Source organism: Rattus rattus, chromosome X (assembly GCF_011064425.1).
Source record: "Rattus rattus isolate New Zealand chromosome X, Rrattus_CSIRO_v1, whole genome shotgun sequence".
Classification (NCBI taxonomy): domain Eukaryota; kingdom Metazoa; phylum Chordata; class Mammalia; order Rodentia; family Muridae; genus Rattus; species Rattus rattus.
The window spans coordinates 24726594-24742064 of NC_046172.1; the positions used below are offsets into that span (position 1 = coordinate 24726594).

General features: G+C 40.7%; 1 protein-coding gene across 1 annotated transcript in view; it reads left to right on the forward strand.

Moving 5' to 3' along the window:
• Positions 1-6028: 6028 nt before the first annotated feature.
• The window catches only part of Ace2 (angiotensin I converting enzyme 2), a 45804-nt gene continuing 36361 nt past the window's right edge, over positions 6029-15471 (forward strand). The window contains exon 1 of the mRNA XM_032890254.1: positions 6029-6262. Coding sequence (XP_032746145.1) covers positions 6077-6262 — 186 coding nt within the window. The 5' untranslated portion in view covers positions 6029-6076. The remainder of the gene's footprint in view (positions 6263-15471) is intronic.

The window sequence follows — 15471 nt, forward strand, 5'->3', positions numbered from 1 at the left end:
CACTCAGAGCTCCACCTGCCTCTGCCTCCCGAGGACAGATACCACCACACCTGGATCTTATTTGTGTATCTTATTTTTCTTCAGTCTGGACTAAGTAATAACTTTCAGTACACTGGGATCACTTGGTCTTAATTGTCAGGATGAGTTTAATTTACCATCTTTAGTTGGCAATTATCAGATTTAAATTCCTGTCCCTGAACTCTCTGCCAAACTTCATATTTGCCTTCTCAGCATCTTCTCACAAGCTCCACCAGACTCTTAATCATACCTCCAAAACTGTTTATTAGCAATCTTCTCCTTCTAAATCGATCTCAACTTTGACCCTTTTATTTGTTTCACCTTTGACCTTTTTATTTGTTTATCCTCCAAAGACTCTGATGATCCTTCAACTTATAAGAATCCTTAAAAAAAAAAATTACAAAGTGCATTCAGAACCTAACCATACTTTACCAATACTGCTACCACCAAGGCCCTATCATACCTTACTTGGATGAAGGCAGTCCTTGTTGATTTCTGCACATAACCTTACCTAATGTAGAGTATACTCTTGGAATATCAGCCAAAGTGATTTCTCTAAAATATAAAAAAGATCATGTCACGTTTCTATTTTACCCTTGTCATGTATTCTGTTCCATGTAGGATAAAGCCTCAGTATTTTAGAAAGCTCTAAATTGTAGAAACTTAGGGTTGTTACGGTCCTAGACAAATTGATTAGTGGTTCCCCTGATCCAGTGCTGTGTGATATTTTATAGTTTATATGTGAAGATACATTAGTGTTACTGTGTCAAGTAAGACAGAACCATAAATTTCAGGAACTCATAATCGATATAACTTCCCAGAAAAACACACTATTCCTACAAATTTGACTTCTGTTGGAAAGATTTGTCAAGTTGGTTAATGGAGATTATCTGTAAGAGGAATGGTCTACTGTGAAATTAAATACAGAAAAAGGAGATAGTGGGACAGAAACCAACTTGTCCGTTTTCTAAAGAATGTATGAACTTACTGTATGTGACCAATGTGTAGCTAAAAACAATTGTACTAAGCATAAATCATTCCTGGTCATGTAAACTTTAAATCTCTCTCTGTTTTGTATTCCTAATATCACCCTTTTTGTTTCTGTCAGAAGCGTCAATCGATTTTAAGATAAAGTGTTATCAGAAATATTCATTCTCTCTCTCTCTCTCTCTCTCTCTCTCTCTCTCTCTCTCTCTCTCTCTCTCTCTCTCCCCCCTCTCTCTCAGTGTGGGGAAGTAGAAGATGGCTTTGCTCTAGCTGTTTGGCAACCTTACTGCTTGTGACTCAGTGGGAAGCACATCAAAAGTTGATCAGTAAGGGAAACCTGGATCTCAAAGTCTATGTACTTTGTTCTAGAAGATTGGAGACCCACCCACAGGTATGAACCTATGCAAGGGGAGCTTCCTGACAGAACCTCATGATTATGTAGTTTCCACTAAGGTCTCAGCAGACAGCAGATCAAAAGCAGGGAGACTTGCTGTGGGTGGGGCTACTAAGAGCTGATACTCCAAGAAGCCATGTGTGCAGAGACAGCAGAATTATTAGCAATAAAAGTACTTGGAGCCATTTACTGTAAGCCCTCAGGTCCACGGTCTGGACTAGCCAGTAACTAGTATTCACAAAAGAAAGAAAACAGCAAAATAATACCACACAAAGCAATACCCAAGCAAATCAGAATCAGTATGGAATCTGCCCTAGAGCACTTTCTACTTTAAATAGGTTTAAAGCCTAAAATTGGTGTAGTCAAAGTATCGCATTTCTGCTTTGCTTGTGTGGGCTTGCTTGTTCTGAGAACGTGCCAGACCGATGAGGACTTACCAGATACTTGAAGTTCCTAGGTGACTGAAGCTACAATGCAACAGACAGTAGGCATCTATCTCAACAGCCTGCAACCCACTCCTGTCAGTCCATGGGAATTTAGATCAGTCCTGAGATCACTAGGAAGTTGTTTCCTTAATTGTAGTAACAGGGTCTCCCATTTATAAATGTTATGGTGAAGAGTTTCTGTGCGAGGCCTGGTGCAAAAGCAAGCATAACCACAGAGATAGTATCTGGAAATATCAGGAGGAGGCCATCATGTTTATGATTTGTTTTCCCTTCTTCTCTCAAGAAGCACTCACTATTCTTCTTTGTGTATGGAGGAAGTGTTGTATCTGCACGTGATTATTAGGCTATCAAAGCACCTGGCTTGTTTTCCATGGCGGGGCTCAGACTTTCTCTCTTTGAATTCTTTACTTTCACAAATGAGCCTGCTTCCTCCACAGGTGTTTTTCCCCTCCTATTTTAGCATAGGTCAGTTTAAAAAAACCAACAAATCAGGATCCTGCCGTCCAAATAGACCCTGGAATCAAGCCCTTAGTCAAGCACTGATGTGATGACTGTCGATGAAGGATTGTCCGACAGTTTGCTTAAATATCTCAGTATGGAAATTTATAAGTTATTACACTGCTGCTTTCATTGTGAGTAGCTTTTATTACTATGCAGGTATGAATTCATAAAATACACCATCTCCCTGAGACCAGTAGCTTCTCAGTAAAGGAATTGCATACAAAGTACTAGTATATCAAAGGCCTAAAGCCACACAGCTCAATCTCCTTAGTATGCTCGCTAAGCAGCAGTCAGAGCACGTAAAGACTTCTGTCATATAACTTCTCTACTTGAAGGCTTCCATTCTCCTCCTGCATGCCTAAGGGTAAAAATCCAAAGAGGGCATTTTCTTGAAGGCCCTCCTGGTGTGAGACAAAGCTTTCTCTCAGCTTCATGGCTAGTCACATAGGCCTTTGATGGTTTTGAGATCTGCCTATACTCTTTGTGCATGGCTACCACCTTTATCCGGAAAAGTCTTCTCCCAGATGGCTTTCACACAACCTTTTGGACCTCCGCTCAGCTGACACCTTTTCAGAGACACTCCCCCTTTTTAACAGAAAACCCCTTTCCCTATTTCATCATCCTCTTCCTTCCTTTCTTCTATTTTCTGATTAATGGAAGCCATAGTATTTATCACAGACTACTCAATTGTGCTCTATACCCTAATATCAGATAATACAACACCTATGGGAATCTTTGCTGCCTTATGCATTAATGCTTGTATATAATATTTAGAGTACCACGGAGCCCATACTAGGCCACCAATAAATACCAGACGAATTCTTGTTGATTGTGCATCAGGCAACTGCCCAATCCTGTAATATGTGGTTGTTTCAGGGACATTCAATTTTAGTCTCTCTCTCTCTCTCTCTCTCTCTCTCTCTCTCTCTCTCTCTCACACACACACACACACACACACACAGTTTACACATACATACATACATACATACATACATACATACATACATACATCCTTTATTGAGATGAAAACCTTTATCTTTGGAATCTTTCTTATATAAGAAATAGTCTGTATGTTTTCATTAGAGGGGTAATCAGGGAGGCAGCACCTGACTTCTTAGAAAATCCCTTATGGACCAGATAGACACTTTCCAAGTGCTTATTAGTCATATAATAAAAATTATATTTTACAATTTTGTTAAACATCGAGGTCAAACTCTTTGCTTTTTATCAAACACACCCCGACTGCAACATTTTTAAAAGTTAGAATAGCTTCTTGCCTGTCTAATCATTTCATCTTTTTTTTTTCTGGTTCTCTTTCCTTAAAGATAATATGTTCCTTGAGGCCACTTGTTTTCCGGGTCATATGTCCTCCATCTCTGGAAAGTCCTTTCTATTCTCAGAATGGGCTCGAAGATAATACTTCTAGGTGTTGAGATTATCTTCCCAATGAAGAGTGAATTAAAATCCCAGCAGTTCATTGAGTACTCGCTACTGGCCATCGCAGGCCAGTTTTTGTAAAGCATCACTCTCTGCAATTCCACCATTTATTTCCCTGCCTCCTCAGTTTCTTGGCTTCCGCCATTTTCCTGCCTCATCTCTAGTTTAGTCTTCTTGTCCATCTACTCTTAGCTTGGATTTTGTATCTTGTTTTCTACATTTTAACTTGATTTTGTGAATCTCATTTTCTGTCTCAGTAAACTGAATTTGAACTGTCCTATTTTCTGTCTTAACCCCAAGCAATTCATTCAGGAGGTGTTCTTAGCTTGCCTTTTTTGCATTCAATGTTCGAATTCAGGGACTCACATGCTGTGCCCCACTGTGTTCTCCGATTTATTTTCCCCTTAAGCCCGTGGGAAGCAAGGAGGTTGCATATCCTGTGCATGAAAAAGCATCACAGCCACATCTGTACCAATTCTTCTCTCCTGCCATTTTCTTTTCAATTTTTGAAATTTAGCCCCTGCTTTATCTTGACTCTCATGGATGTTATCGAACCAGATCCATCATCTTCATTAAAGAAGTAGGTCCTTCTCCTTTGGCTATGTATGGCTCCAAACCTGTTCTTATACTCCTGTACCATACAACTTAGCTCGGAGCCTGTGTTCTAGAGCCGGACAGCCTGGATCCATGGCTTGCTTCCACTCATTAGCCTAGTGAGGTTTAGCTAGTTAAGCTCAATTTCACACTCCATAAAATGGTGATGTAAATGTTTGCCCACAGGTATGTTGGGATGCTTAAATAAAATGTTACCACACAAAGCACTTTGAGCAATTACCACTTTTTCTTATTCTACAATTGTCTGCCCAGCTTTAGAATAAAGTGAAGTAGTGGAATTATTTTCCAGGCTTGGTTATTAGCATTTCTTCTGAACCTGGAAGACTCGTTTTTCTGGATGGAGAAATGTTTGCTCTGTGTGAAGGTTTCATAATCATAATCAAGCAGGCCTATGAGCCTTGCCATTTAAAGTGGCTCCTCTCTTCCACTCTGGGAATGAGGACACGGGGCCAGCTGCTGAACTTCACCAGGATAACCATTAAAATCTCTTCGGAGTTCATAGTGCCACGATCTCATGCCTATGGATGCCAAGGACTTGACATGGATACGCTTTGGATTTCATAATGCGGAGTCATTATTACTTCCTTGAGGTCTCAGCTTAGTTGTAAGCAGGTAAGTGAAAGGGAAAGAGGTACCCGATGAAGTCAGCCACAGAACTGGAGTTTACCACGTCTCCTGAGAAACAGAAATTGACAGCTTGAAACTTCACCCCAGCCAAATGGGGAGTGTCAGTCCGATATGTGGAGAATAGTCTTACAGTTTCTTAAATGGGTGGAGAAATCATTTTTTTTTTTTTTAGTTTTTAGAGACAGGGTTTCTTTGTATAGCCCTAGCTGTCCTTGATTGATAGACCAGGCTGTCCTCAAACTGCTTTCCTCTGTCCCCTGAGTGCTGGGATTAAAGGCACCTAGCCCCATTCTCCATTAATTTTAAGTGAATGCTTTAAAAGCTCATTTCTTGGCTAACAGCTTCCTTTACAAGTAAGCAACTTTGCCTCTACTTTTATCGGATTTTTATAAAAAAAAAAGATTCAGCCAGGTGGTGGTGGTGTACACCTTTGATCCCAGCACTCAGGAGGCAGAGACAAGCAGATCTCTGAGTTAGAGGCTAGCCTCATCTACAGAGGTAGTTCCAGGACAGCCAAGGCTATAGAGAGAAACTCTGTCTAAAAACCCTAAGGAAGAGAGAAAGAGGAGAGGAAGAGGATGGGTTGCTTATTGAGAGACTTGTCAGAAAACGTTATAAGTTCCAATGTGTGTCCATGATTTCTAATTCTGGCCTTTTTTTTTTGTTACTGTAAAATCATAGTATACCCTGCGGTGTATCTTTATCAGCTTTTAAGGAACATATTAACCAAATGTCCAAGTTTTGATTTGGCCATAAAATGTTAGCAGAGCTAAGGTTTTCTAGGATTAATGAATAACATGTCTTTATTTAGTTTACTTAAAAAAAAATCATTCTGAAATATCTGTTTACATATCTGTCCTCTCCAGGATTAACTTCATATTGGTCCAGCAGCTTGTTTACTGTTCTCTTCTGTTTCTTCTTCAGCATTTTTTTTTCTTCCCTTCTCAGTGCCCAACCCAAGTTCAAAGGCTGATGCGAGAGAAAAACTCATGAAGAGATTTTACTCTAGGGAAAGTTGCTCAGTGGATGGGATCTTGGCGCACGGGGAAAGATGTCACGCTCCCCCTGGCTCCTTCTCAGCCTTGTTGCTGTTGCTACTGCTCAGTCCCTCATCGAGGAAAAGGCCGAGAGCTTTTTAAACAAGTTTAACCAGGAAGCTGAAGACCTGTCTTATCAAAGTTCGCTTGCTTCTTGGAATTATAATACCAACATTACGGAGGAGAATGCCCAAAAGATGGTAAGTTCTTCAGGCTACCTAGGGGGGTTATTGTTTGCTTCTTAAAGATTAGAATTACTATCTATAAAACTGGATAAGGAAATCAGAGATCTCTAGAGTGTGAGGATGAATGACTGCCTCTGTAGCTCTGATCCTAGTCTCCCAGATGACTAAATTCAGTTGACCTTGGAGTTCATCGGGAAAATAGTTATGAATGAATTCTTTGCCCAGACTCCAGAGATGAGGGAAAATGTTTGATAAAGTTGCCATCACTATTCCCATTATATTTGGTATGAAAAGCATTCATGGAAATGTTGTAAGTCGTTATTGATGCAATAATTTTCTTTAGCTTATAATGCCAACCAGACTATCCGAGGATTACAAATGACATAGTAACTGAAAAATGCAAGTGGGCTTTACTGAAGGCAGCAGGTTAGTAATTAAGGTAACCATGGCTTAGGTGAAACTGGACCTAGGAATTCCTTCTTTCATTGTCCCAGAGCTCTGAGGAATTTCCAAAGGTCACAGAAGAAAAGCTATAATTAAACCAGTCCCCAAAAAATCCCAGCCTACTCTGGGAAAGCAACATATTTTGTTTGACAAGTGCAAGGACTTAGAACTTTTTTTCTCACAGATCCTAAAGTACCTTTTAAGTATAGTTAAGTGGTGGAAAATTGAGCAACCATTTAAGATAAGACTTTTGTGTCTTTTTTTTTTTTTCTTCCAGCAATGCTTTCCTTCAAAACTGTAGCTTGAAGTGTCCTTTCTTTCAAGTGATCAGGGTGCTGTGTGTTTAAATTATTGCCATTCATAGAATATAGTCTGAGGATACCTGTCTCCTTTGAAATCCTACCTGCCCGCTCCCCATTTTTCTAAAGTTCAAGAAAACCACAGAGATTTTGACAATGCAGTTGCCGAAAGACTTGCTTTTATCTGATCTCACAGTTTGGTCTTTTAGTGTAATTATTTTTAAACCTCAGTTTTTATTTGATTTCTGTTGGAGGTCACTGATGTGTACTGTAGATTTTTCTCAGCTGAATGGTTCATAGTGAGACTAATGTTATACTTAAAAGCCAGCGCGAGCCTGGAGCTTAACTACTGAGATCCAAATCCTGACTGAACTACTTTTTAGCCGGGTAAACTTGAGTTCATTAAATGAACAATCTGGGTCTTAGTTACTTTTTGTTTTAAGATGTATTTTTATTATTTTAAAATTGTGTGTGTGTGTGTGTGTGTGTGTGTGTGTGTGGTGTGCTTCTGTGTGTGTGTGCACATGCATATAATTATAGATACCCACGGAGTGGAGTTACAAGCTATTGTGTACCACCAGACTTAGATGCTGGGAACGTACAATCTTTGCAAGGGAAGTACACAACCTTGACCACTGAGCCATCTTACCACCCCAGTTTAAAAATGACACTTACATATGCTTCGTCAGGTACACAAAGATACCAGAATAATGCATGATGCTTATGGGCTTAGGAGAAAATGAAGATATCATTGTTATTCGTGTAGGAGGGAGTTAGGGTTTTTTCAAAAGGTACATAAAAGTTCTTTCAAGGGCTTACATATGCAGAAGGCCTATTATAGAGGGAGATGCAACGCTGTTTGCTGAAACCATCTCTGAGATTATTATGGCGCTGGGGTTTGGCTCAGTGTAAAAAAAGTTATTTTTAATCAGACAGGTTTATTAGAGCAAAAACTAGAAATGGAAGAGTATAAATGACCTGATGCTTTAAACCTGAGAAAAGTGTGCAGCCTTTAAAGGAAAAGGGGGGAAAAGAACATTTATGTGGTAAAAGGTGTGCCAAAGCACTCAGGTGAACTGCTGTGGGTTGGCCTGAGGAGGGAGGCAGTTGTGGGGGAGGGAAACGGCCCCTCTCTCCATTCTCTCCTAGTTTTATGTGTTGAGATTCTCTTATACACTAGGCAGTGGCATTAGAGGAGGTTACTGACATACGCTGTGCTATAAGGGCAATAAGTTGACCAGGGATGTGACCATCACATAGTAAGTACAAAGTTGGGGCAAACAACCTGGGTTCAGCCCCTCCTTTGAATGTTAGAAACTGATGATCTCGATTAAGTGTCTTATTGAAAATAGATGATTTTCTTGTTTCACAGACTATATCCCGATTGCAGTTCGCCCTCCATTTCTCCCAGTTCCTCCCCATTCCCCGACTCGTCCGGATCCACCCGCATTCTGTCTCTCATTAGAAAACAAACAGACTTCGAAAAGAAAATAATAAAATGAAATGCAATAAGATAGAACAAAAACTAACATATTGGAGTAGAACAAAACAAACAAAGAAAGAGCCCAAGAAAAGGGACAAACCCCAGATAGAGCTGCAGAAAGTCACTCATTCGTACACTCAGCAATCTCATGAAAACACTAACTTGGAAGCTGTAATCTATACTCAAAGGGCCTTTAGGAGGCAGGGAGGATGTATTTAAAATAAAAAGAAAATGAAATCAAAATACAAACGAACAAGCAAAACAAAACAGAAAAGGAAACGCCCGTACTCTACATTAAGAGATAAAACCCTACAAAAATGCTGTTGTGTTCCCCCCCAACCCCTTTGGTCATCTACTGCTGAACGTGCCGCCTACCCTGAAGAGTAGTTTATTTCCCCAGTGTGACTCCCTTGGAGGAGAGTAAATTTACACCCGCAAGTGGTTATCAACTGGAAATGTTGCTAGGTTAGGGACGGGGCCACGTGTGGACTTCTTTCATCTCTAGGACCCCGTCTGGTGCAGACCTGTGCAGGCCCTGCCCATGCTACCTCGGTCTCTGTGAGTTCCTGTGAGCTTTGATTCACACGATTTATTGGGCCTTGTTTCCTTGGTGTCCTCCATCCTCTCTGGCTCTTACCCTCTTTCTGCCTCCTCTTCCACGGGGTTCCCTGGGCTCTGGAGGAAGGGGTTTGATGGAGACATCTCAATTAGGGCTGAGAGTTCCAAGGTCTCTCATTCTCTGAATAATGTCTGGCTGTGTGTCTCTGTATTTGTTCCCATCTGCCTGAGCAAGTGGAAGCCTGCTTTTCACTTCCTTCAGACCCATTTAAGTCAGATGTAAACTGAATAAAGTTATGGTCACAGTATTAATAACATAGCATGCACTATAAGGGAATGCTGGATTTAGAAAACACACAGTGTGTGTGTGTTTGTGTGTGTGTGTGTGTGTGTGTGTGTGTGTGTGTGTGTGTGTGTAGTTGGATACTGTAGCTGGCATTAGTTTGACCTTCATCTAACATATTATTCAGTGGGCTTGCATTTTGAAAAGTCCAACTGTCTCACTGGTGTCTCGAGTGTGCAGTTTTTATTTGTAGACTTTTTGGTGTATGGCACAGTGATCTAACCCAGAACCTTGAGAATGCCAGGGAAGTGCTCAGCGCTGAGCTTCATGCTGCGCCCAGGTGCTTTTGAATAAAGATTTCCCTGGAAAGGTCAGACTTGGAGGAAGCTCTCAGGCTCTTCCGATATTCACAGAACAGCTGCTGGGAAAAAGGTTTCTGGGAAAAAGCCATCGTGTTCCTTCCTTTGCCTGCCTCTTGGCCTTGTCAGTGGAGAATTCAGGGTCAAGAATTAAGAAATATCAACCTTTGTCTGTATATTTTCACAGTAAGCCTTCACTGGGCAAAGGGGAGATTGTGTCCCCATAAATTTGCGTTATAGTGACCTTACTCAGTTTTATTGTAGATCAACACTTGTTCTTAGATATGCACTGACTTGCAGAATTAGACTGAGTTTGCTTGAATGAGATTATCTGAGGATCTAGTTTATCTCTTCAGGAGTTAATGGAAAATGAACTTCTTGAACAGATAAAAGAAAAAGTTCTGGAATTCCCGGAGTTCAATGTGTGCTCAGCAGTAACTGGCCCTTAATTGAAAACAAGTTAAAGACTTGCTATTACCACCGATGTGTTTGAGGTCTTAGGTTTTTCTGATCTTAGTTTCATGATGCATTTATTGCTTCAGGGAGCTTATACAAGTGTTGAAAAAGAGTTCTCCCATAAAATAAATGTTTATAGAATGCCCAAAGAAAGTTTTTAAAAGATCACTAGCATATAGGCAAGTATTTGATAAGACTAATCTTAACTATAACAAAAACACTTACCACCAAAAGTTGTCATATATTATTGAAAGATGTAAATTGGAATTAGTCTGGAAAATCCAAATTCTAAGGAGCACATGAGCCATAAGGAGTAGTTTCAGATCAGAAGAGAACCTAGAAGTCAGTTAGGAGTGTCTCCTGAAGAGAATAACTACATACATTTTTGTGATGACAGTGATTGCCATTTTTCAGATGGTCTGGACGATAAAGAGAGAACACTGTTCTAAGCCCTTAAAACCATAATGCCGGAGTAAAGATGTGAAGAAGAAAAGGGGGGGAAACCAGTCAGAAATGGATTCTTGCTTTTTCCCACCCCCAAAGGATAGTCGGAATGAGTTAACGGAGTCAGAGAGGGCTGGGAAAAGTGTGACCTAGAACAAGAAAGGAGAGGATGTTGACAGTTGGGTTGGCTCGTCTTTTTCCACCTGAAAGGCAATAGAGCTGAAAGCTCCACGGAGATAAATTCAGAGTAAATAGAGGGAAGCGCTCTTTGCACCACAGGTGGTGAAGCTGATAAGACCTGTAAAACTTTAATCTAAAAAATGTGAGACATGGACAACTCCAAGCAGGCTTTCAAAGCATTTAAACAAACACACACGTGGCTGGCAGCTCTACGGTGAGTTAAGGAAGTATGGTCCATTGCACTGATGGACTGGAGTCTTCATCCTTTCCTATAATGATATCTAAGGTCAAGTCACGGTGCAGTGCCATCCTAGTGCAGGTTTGGGGAGCGTGTCCTTCATTATTTGTCCCGATCTCTGTGAAGCAAGGCTGAGGAAAACAGTGGCTTAATGGATCTGAACAATGGGGCTCAGCCTTCACACCTAGGAATTTGCCAAGAGAACCTGCTCGGACTAGCCAACTCTAATGGAGCAAGCGAGCGAGTGAGAGACTTGGAGTAGTTGCCCAAACAGAAGCCAACTTCCAGAGTTGGATGCAAATGCAGCCAAGATCAACAGAGGTGTCTGCCAACTCCAAGTTATTTTAGGCACATAAACAATAAACATTAATGCTATTGACGTTTTTTGTTGTTTCTTAGATAGTATTATTATTGTAACCGATAATTGATACAGAACAGGAATTTAGACTGTATGACATTTCTGTGTTCGTGTCCTATCGTGGTAACATTACTGAGGGCAGCCTGCTATTTTCTATTGTCCCCTGAGGTAAGTTTCAGAAGTCAGGATGTTCCTTAAAGTTGTGAGAGCATGCCTGAAAATAAAAGAAAGCCATACATTTATTCCATATGATGTCCTAAAAGATGCTTACCCAAAGTGAGACAGAAACAAGGAAGCAGGGATAAGAAAAAAACTTGGCTCACAACAGCTTTTTAGAGCTCCCTCCTTTTCTCTGCCATAGTGGTATGCATGGCTAACTCCAACTGTACTCTTGTCTTCTGATGAGGCTTTTGAGATTATATTATTTCTAGCCAAAAAATAAAATCAAGGATCACTTTATTCCTCAATGGATTTGGATGAAAACTGGTTTAAAAAAATCATATATAATTCTAATGGGAGTTATTGGAGAATAACCACGCTGGGTCTGTAAGATTCTTAGTTAGATTCTCTGGCTATGATAAAAACACTGACCAAAACCAGCTTGGGGAGGAAAGAGTTTATTTCATCTTACTTGTTTGGGTAACAGTCCATCATCGAGGCAAGTCAGGGCAGGGGAACTCAAGGCAGGAAGCTGGAAGCAGGAACTGAAGCAGAAGCCACGAATGTTGTTTACTGGCTTCTTTCCGGTGTCTTGCTAAGGTTGCTTTCTTAGAAACCCCAGGACCACCTACCCAGAGACAGGACAGCAGCACTCACAGACTTACTATAGGCCAGTCTGATGGAGGCGTATACTCAGTTGATTTTCCTTCTTCCTATATAACCCTAGCTGACAAAAGTTGACAAAAATCTAACCAGGACAATAATGAAGCATGGCACACATATTTTAGCTATATTCAACTCACGATCACTGAACATCTCTAGCTGAAAACTTCATCACTATCTGCACAATTGGAACTGTTTCCCAGAAAAGATGATTTTTCTATTTGCACCTATGCCTCTCTACTAGTAGGTTAGTTAGTCCAGCAGTTGACATGTAAAAACTTTTGTCTTAAAAAAAACAAAAGAGGTTTTCAGGTAGTTCAGAAATTCAGTGAAAATTCATGACAAACTCTTGTAATGGGCTGCACAACCAAACTTCACAAGAAATGTAGACTGAGTATCCAGCAGCTAAAGTGTAATTAACGTCCTCAGTAAGGCATTACTCTTTCCTTGTGGTTTATGGTGGTTTGATTTTTGAGATAGGGTTCTTTGTAGGTCTTCCTCGAGGGCACAGGTGTAGTTATGAGTAGGAGTGTGCTTGTGTGAGTTTGTGTGTGCGTGTCCAGAGGTTAACCCTGGGTATCATTGCCCAGAGTCTAGCCACCTTAGTTTGGAGACAGAGTCTTTTGCCGAACCTGGAACTCACCCTTTGATTAAACGAGTTGGCTAAAATGCTCAGGGATCTTCCTGGCTACATCACTCCTGTTCTGAAATTACAGGTGAGCGCCATTGTGCCTGACTTCTTGGCGTGGGTTCTGGGAATTACAGTCAGGTCCTGATGCTTGCACAGTCAAGCTCTTTGCTTTCTAAGCCATGTCCTAGGCCCTGACAAATCCTTTTTATTTGTAGTTCAACTCATCCTGACTTTCCCACACGCAAAGATGTTTTAGGGAAAAATCAAGACTTCCGAACAACAATTTCAAAACAGTCACGGTTGGTTTTGAACAAAAAGCTCAGTAGCTCTCCGGCAGCATAGAGTGTCTCTGGATCATTTTAATCCTAGAGAGAGCAAGAGGATCCAAGTATTTAGCAATAACTATGGCAACCACCCCTTTACTCTTGTCCATGTCCCTGAACAGCATTTGGAAGATTGACTTACAACTATTTTTTTTAAATCATAAGTTGTTTAGAGACAGTAGGAAACCAGTGCTTATTCTCTTGGTGATCTCTGAGCCCCTTCAGTATTTTGCTGGGTCTTTCAGCATCTCTGGGCAAACCCATTACCCTTTCCTATTCCTGCCCCAGGGGAACTCAGGGCTTGTGATGCTAAATAAACTGATAATCTCCATTCAAGGAAAGGAAGTCGATTTAATCCCTGTCTCTAATGGTTCCATACCATACTTCAGCACATGCGTAGCTACACCCTTATCTGAGCACACGAGTAGAGGAACATCTCCATGATACAAGGATACCAGAACTCAGGGCTGAGTAGTTTTTTTCCCAGATGCTAAGAGACAGGAAAAAACAAAAATGCTTTCAGAAGTTTAAAAGCTTAAAATGTCAACCCTCTCATGCAAAATGTAGAAAGGTTTTGGAGTTCTAGGATGGAGTGACAGGATTCATATAACTTGGGTTACGTACTCCGTTGAATAGAATGCACTTCTTTTTCATTTGCAAATCTCTGAATATGTTGAAAAAGTGACCAAGGCAGCTTTATCCTCTGAGCATCATGTAGCCTTGAGGGCCGTATCAGGAAACCAGAGCAGCTAATGGAGCTTGAAGGTAGAGCTTGCCTCAGAGGTTGTAGCAGCATCTGATGGATGCTCAGGTTCTCTCAGCTTTTCCTTTTTTGTCTTCAGAGATTCGCCACAGGTTTAGGGCCAGGAGGTTACAGATGGTTTTGCTTCTTTTGGGGGATGATGAGCTCTAGAAAAAGAGACAACAAAATGCCAGCACTTTATATCTCAAGCAAACTATCACATGAAGAAATGCCACTCATTCATGTGGCAATGTGTATTCAATGGAATGGTTGCATATTTTAGCATATAAATACTTCACGGGCCTTAAAAAGTATGATAGCCATCAAAGGCAGGGATCAACAATCTTTTTAGTTAAGTGTTGAGCACTTGGTCTTGTCTTTGAAGGTCTTATGGTTCCTTCAGAACCACCGAGCCCTGCAGTTGTGTAGCGCACGCAGCCATAAACAGTGTGGTATAAATGGATGTGTGGCTGACCAATAAAACCGTATTTAAGAAAGAGCAGGTGATATCTGAGCTTGGCCCAAGGGCTATAATTTATCAGCCCTGATTAAAGGAAGAAGCCCTGATTTACAGTTTTGAAAAGAAATAAATATAGGTCATAAAGAGTTGCCTAGGAAATAAGAAGTTTATATAGCTGTAATTCTATATAATTATATTAATGGCATGGATAACTAGATTTGTTTTTCATCACTCTACAACATAGTGTTTTCTTCACTATCTTTTAATTTTTAAAATGAGAACATGCAAAGTTAGGAGGTTCATGGTGGTGTTTTCACGTGTACTTTGCTCATAGTCAGCACCCACTCTCTTCCCCGTTCTCCTGTTCCTTCTTGCTGGTGTCTGTCTTACCCCCATCCTCCCCGCCCCTAGAGGGCAGCCTTCTGCCTTCATGTCGTAACCTCTCTCTTTTTCTCCTCCCTTAAAATGGTTTTTCCAGGGTTGGGGATTTAGCTCAGTGGTAGAGCGCTTGTCTAGCAAGCGCAAGGCCCTGGGTTCGGTCCCCAGCTGTGAAAAAAAAAGAAAAAAGAAAAAAATGGTTTTTCCTCTGTCACGATCATCTTTCTAGTTTACACACACACACACACACACACACACACAGAGAGAGAGAGAGAGAGACAGAGAGACAGAGACACACAGAGAGAAATAGACAGAGACAGAGAGATAGAGAAACAAAGACACAGAGAGATTTAGGTGTTTATACAAAAGAAAATATGTGTATTTATCAAAATTATTGTTTAAATAAAATAACCTCAATTTGGATAGGGGCTACTAGACCTAAAGTCTAAGACAAAGCTCTCATGAACACATTTAAGAACATAAAGAAATTATTGGATGTATTTTACACGCATAGTTGGAATTTTGTTTTTGAACATTTAAAAGTAGAATTTATTAGTTCATACTTGCACTCCTTGGATTGGCCAGGAAGATTGGCCATGGAATAGACATACAGTATTCTCTACAGTTATAGATAGATGTCAGAGAGTGGACGTCTTCCTGGTTGTCCTAAAAATTATGTGTCTTGTCCCCAAACCTCTATGGGCGGCTGTGGAAAAGTTGGCGTTTTCGTTGCTTCTGGTTTGCCTTTACACAAAGGAAGTGGGCA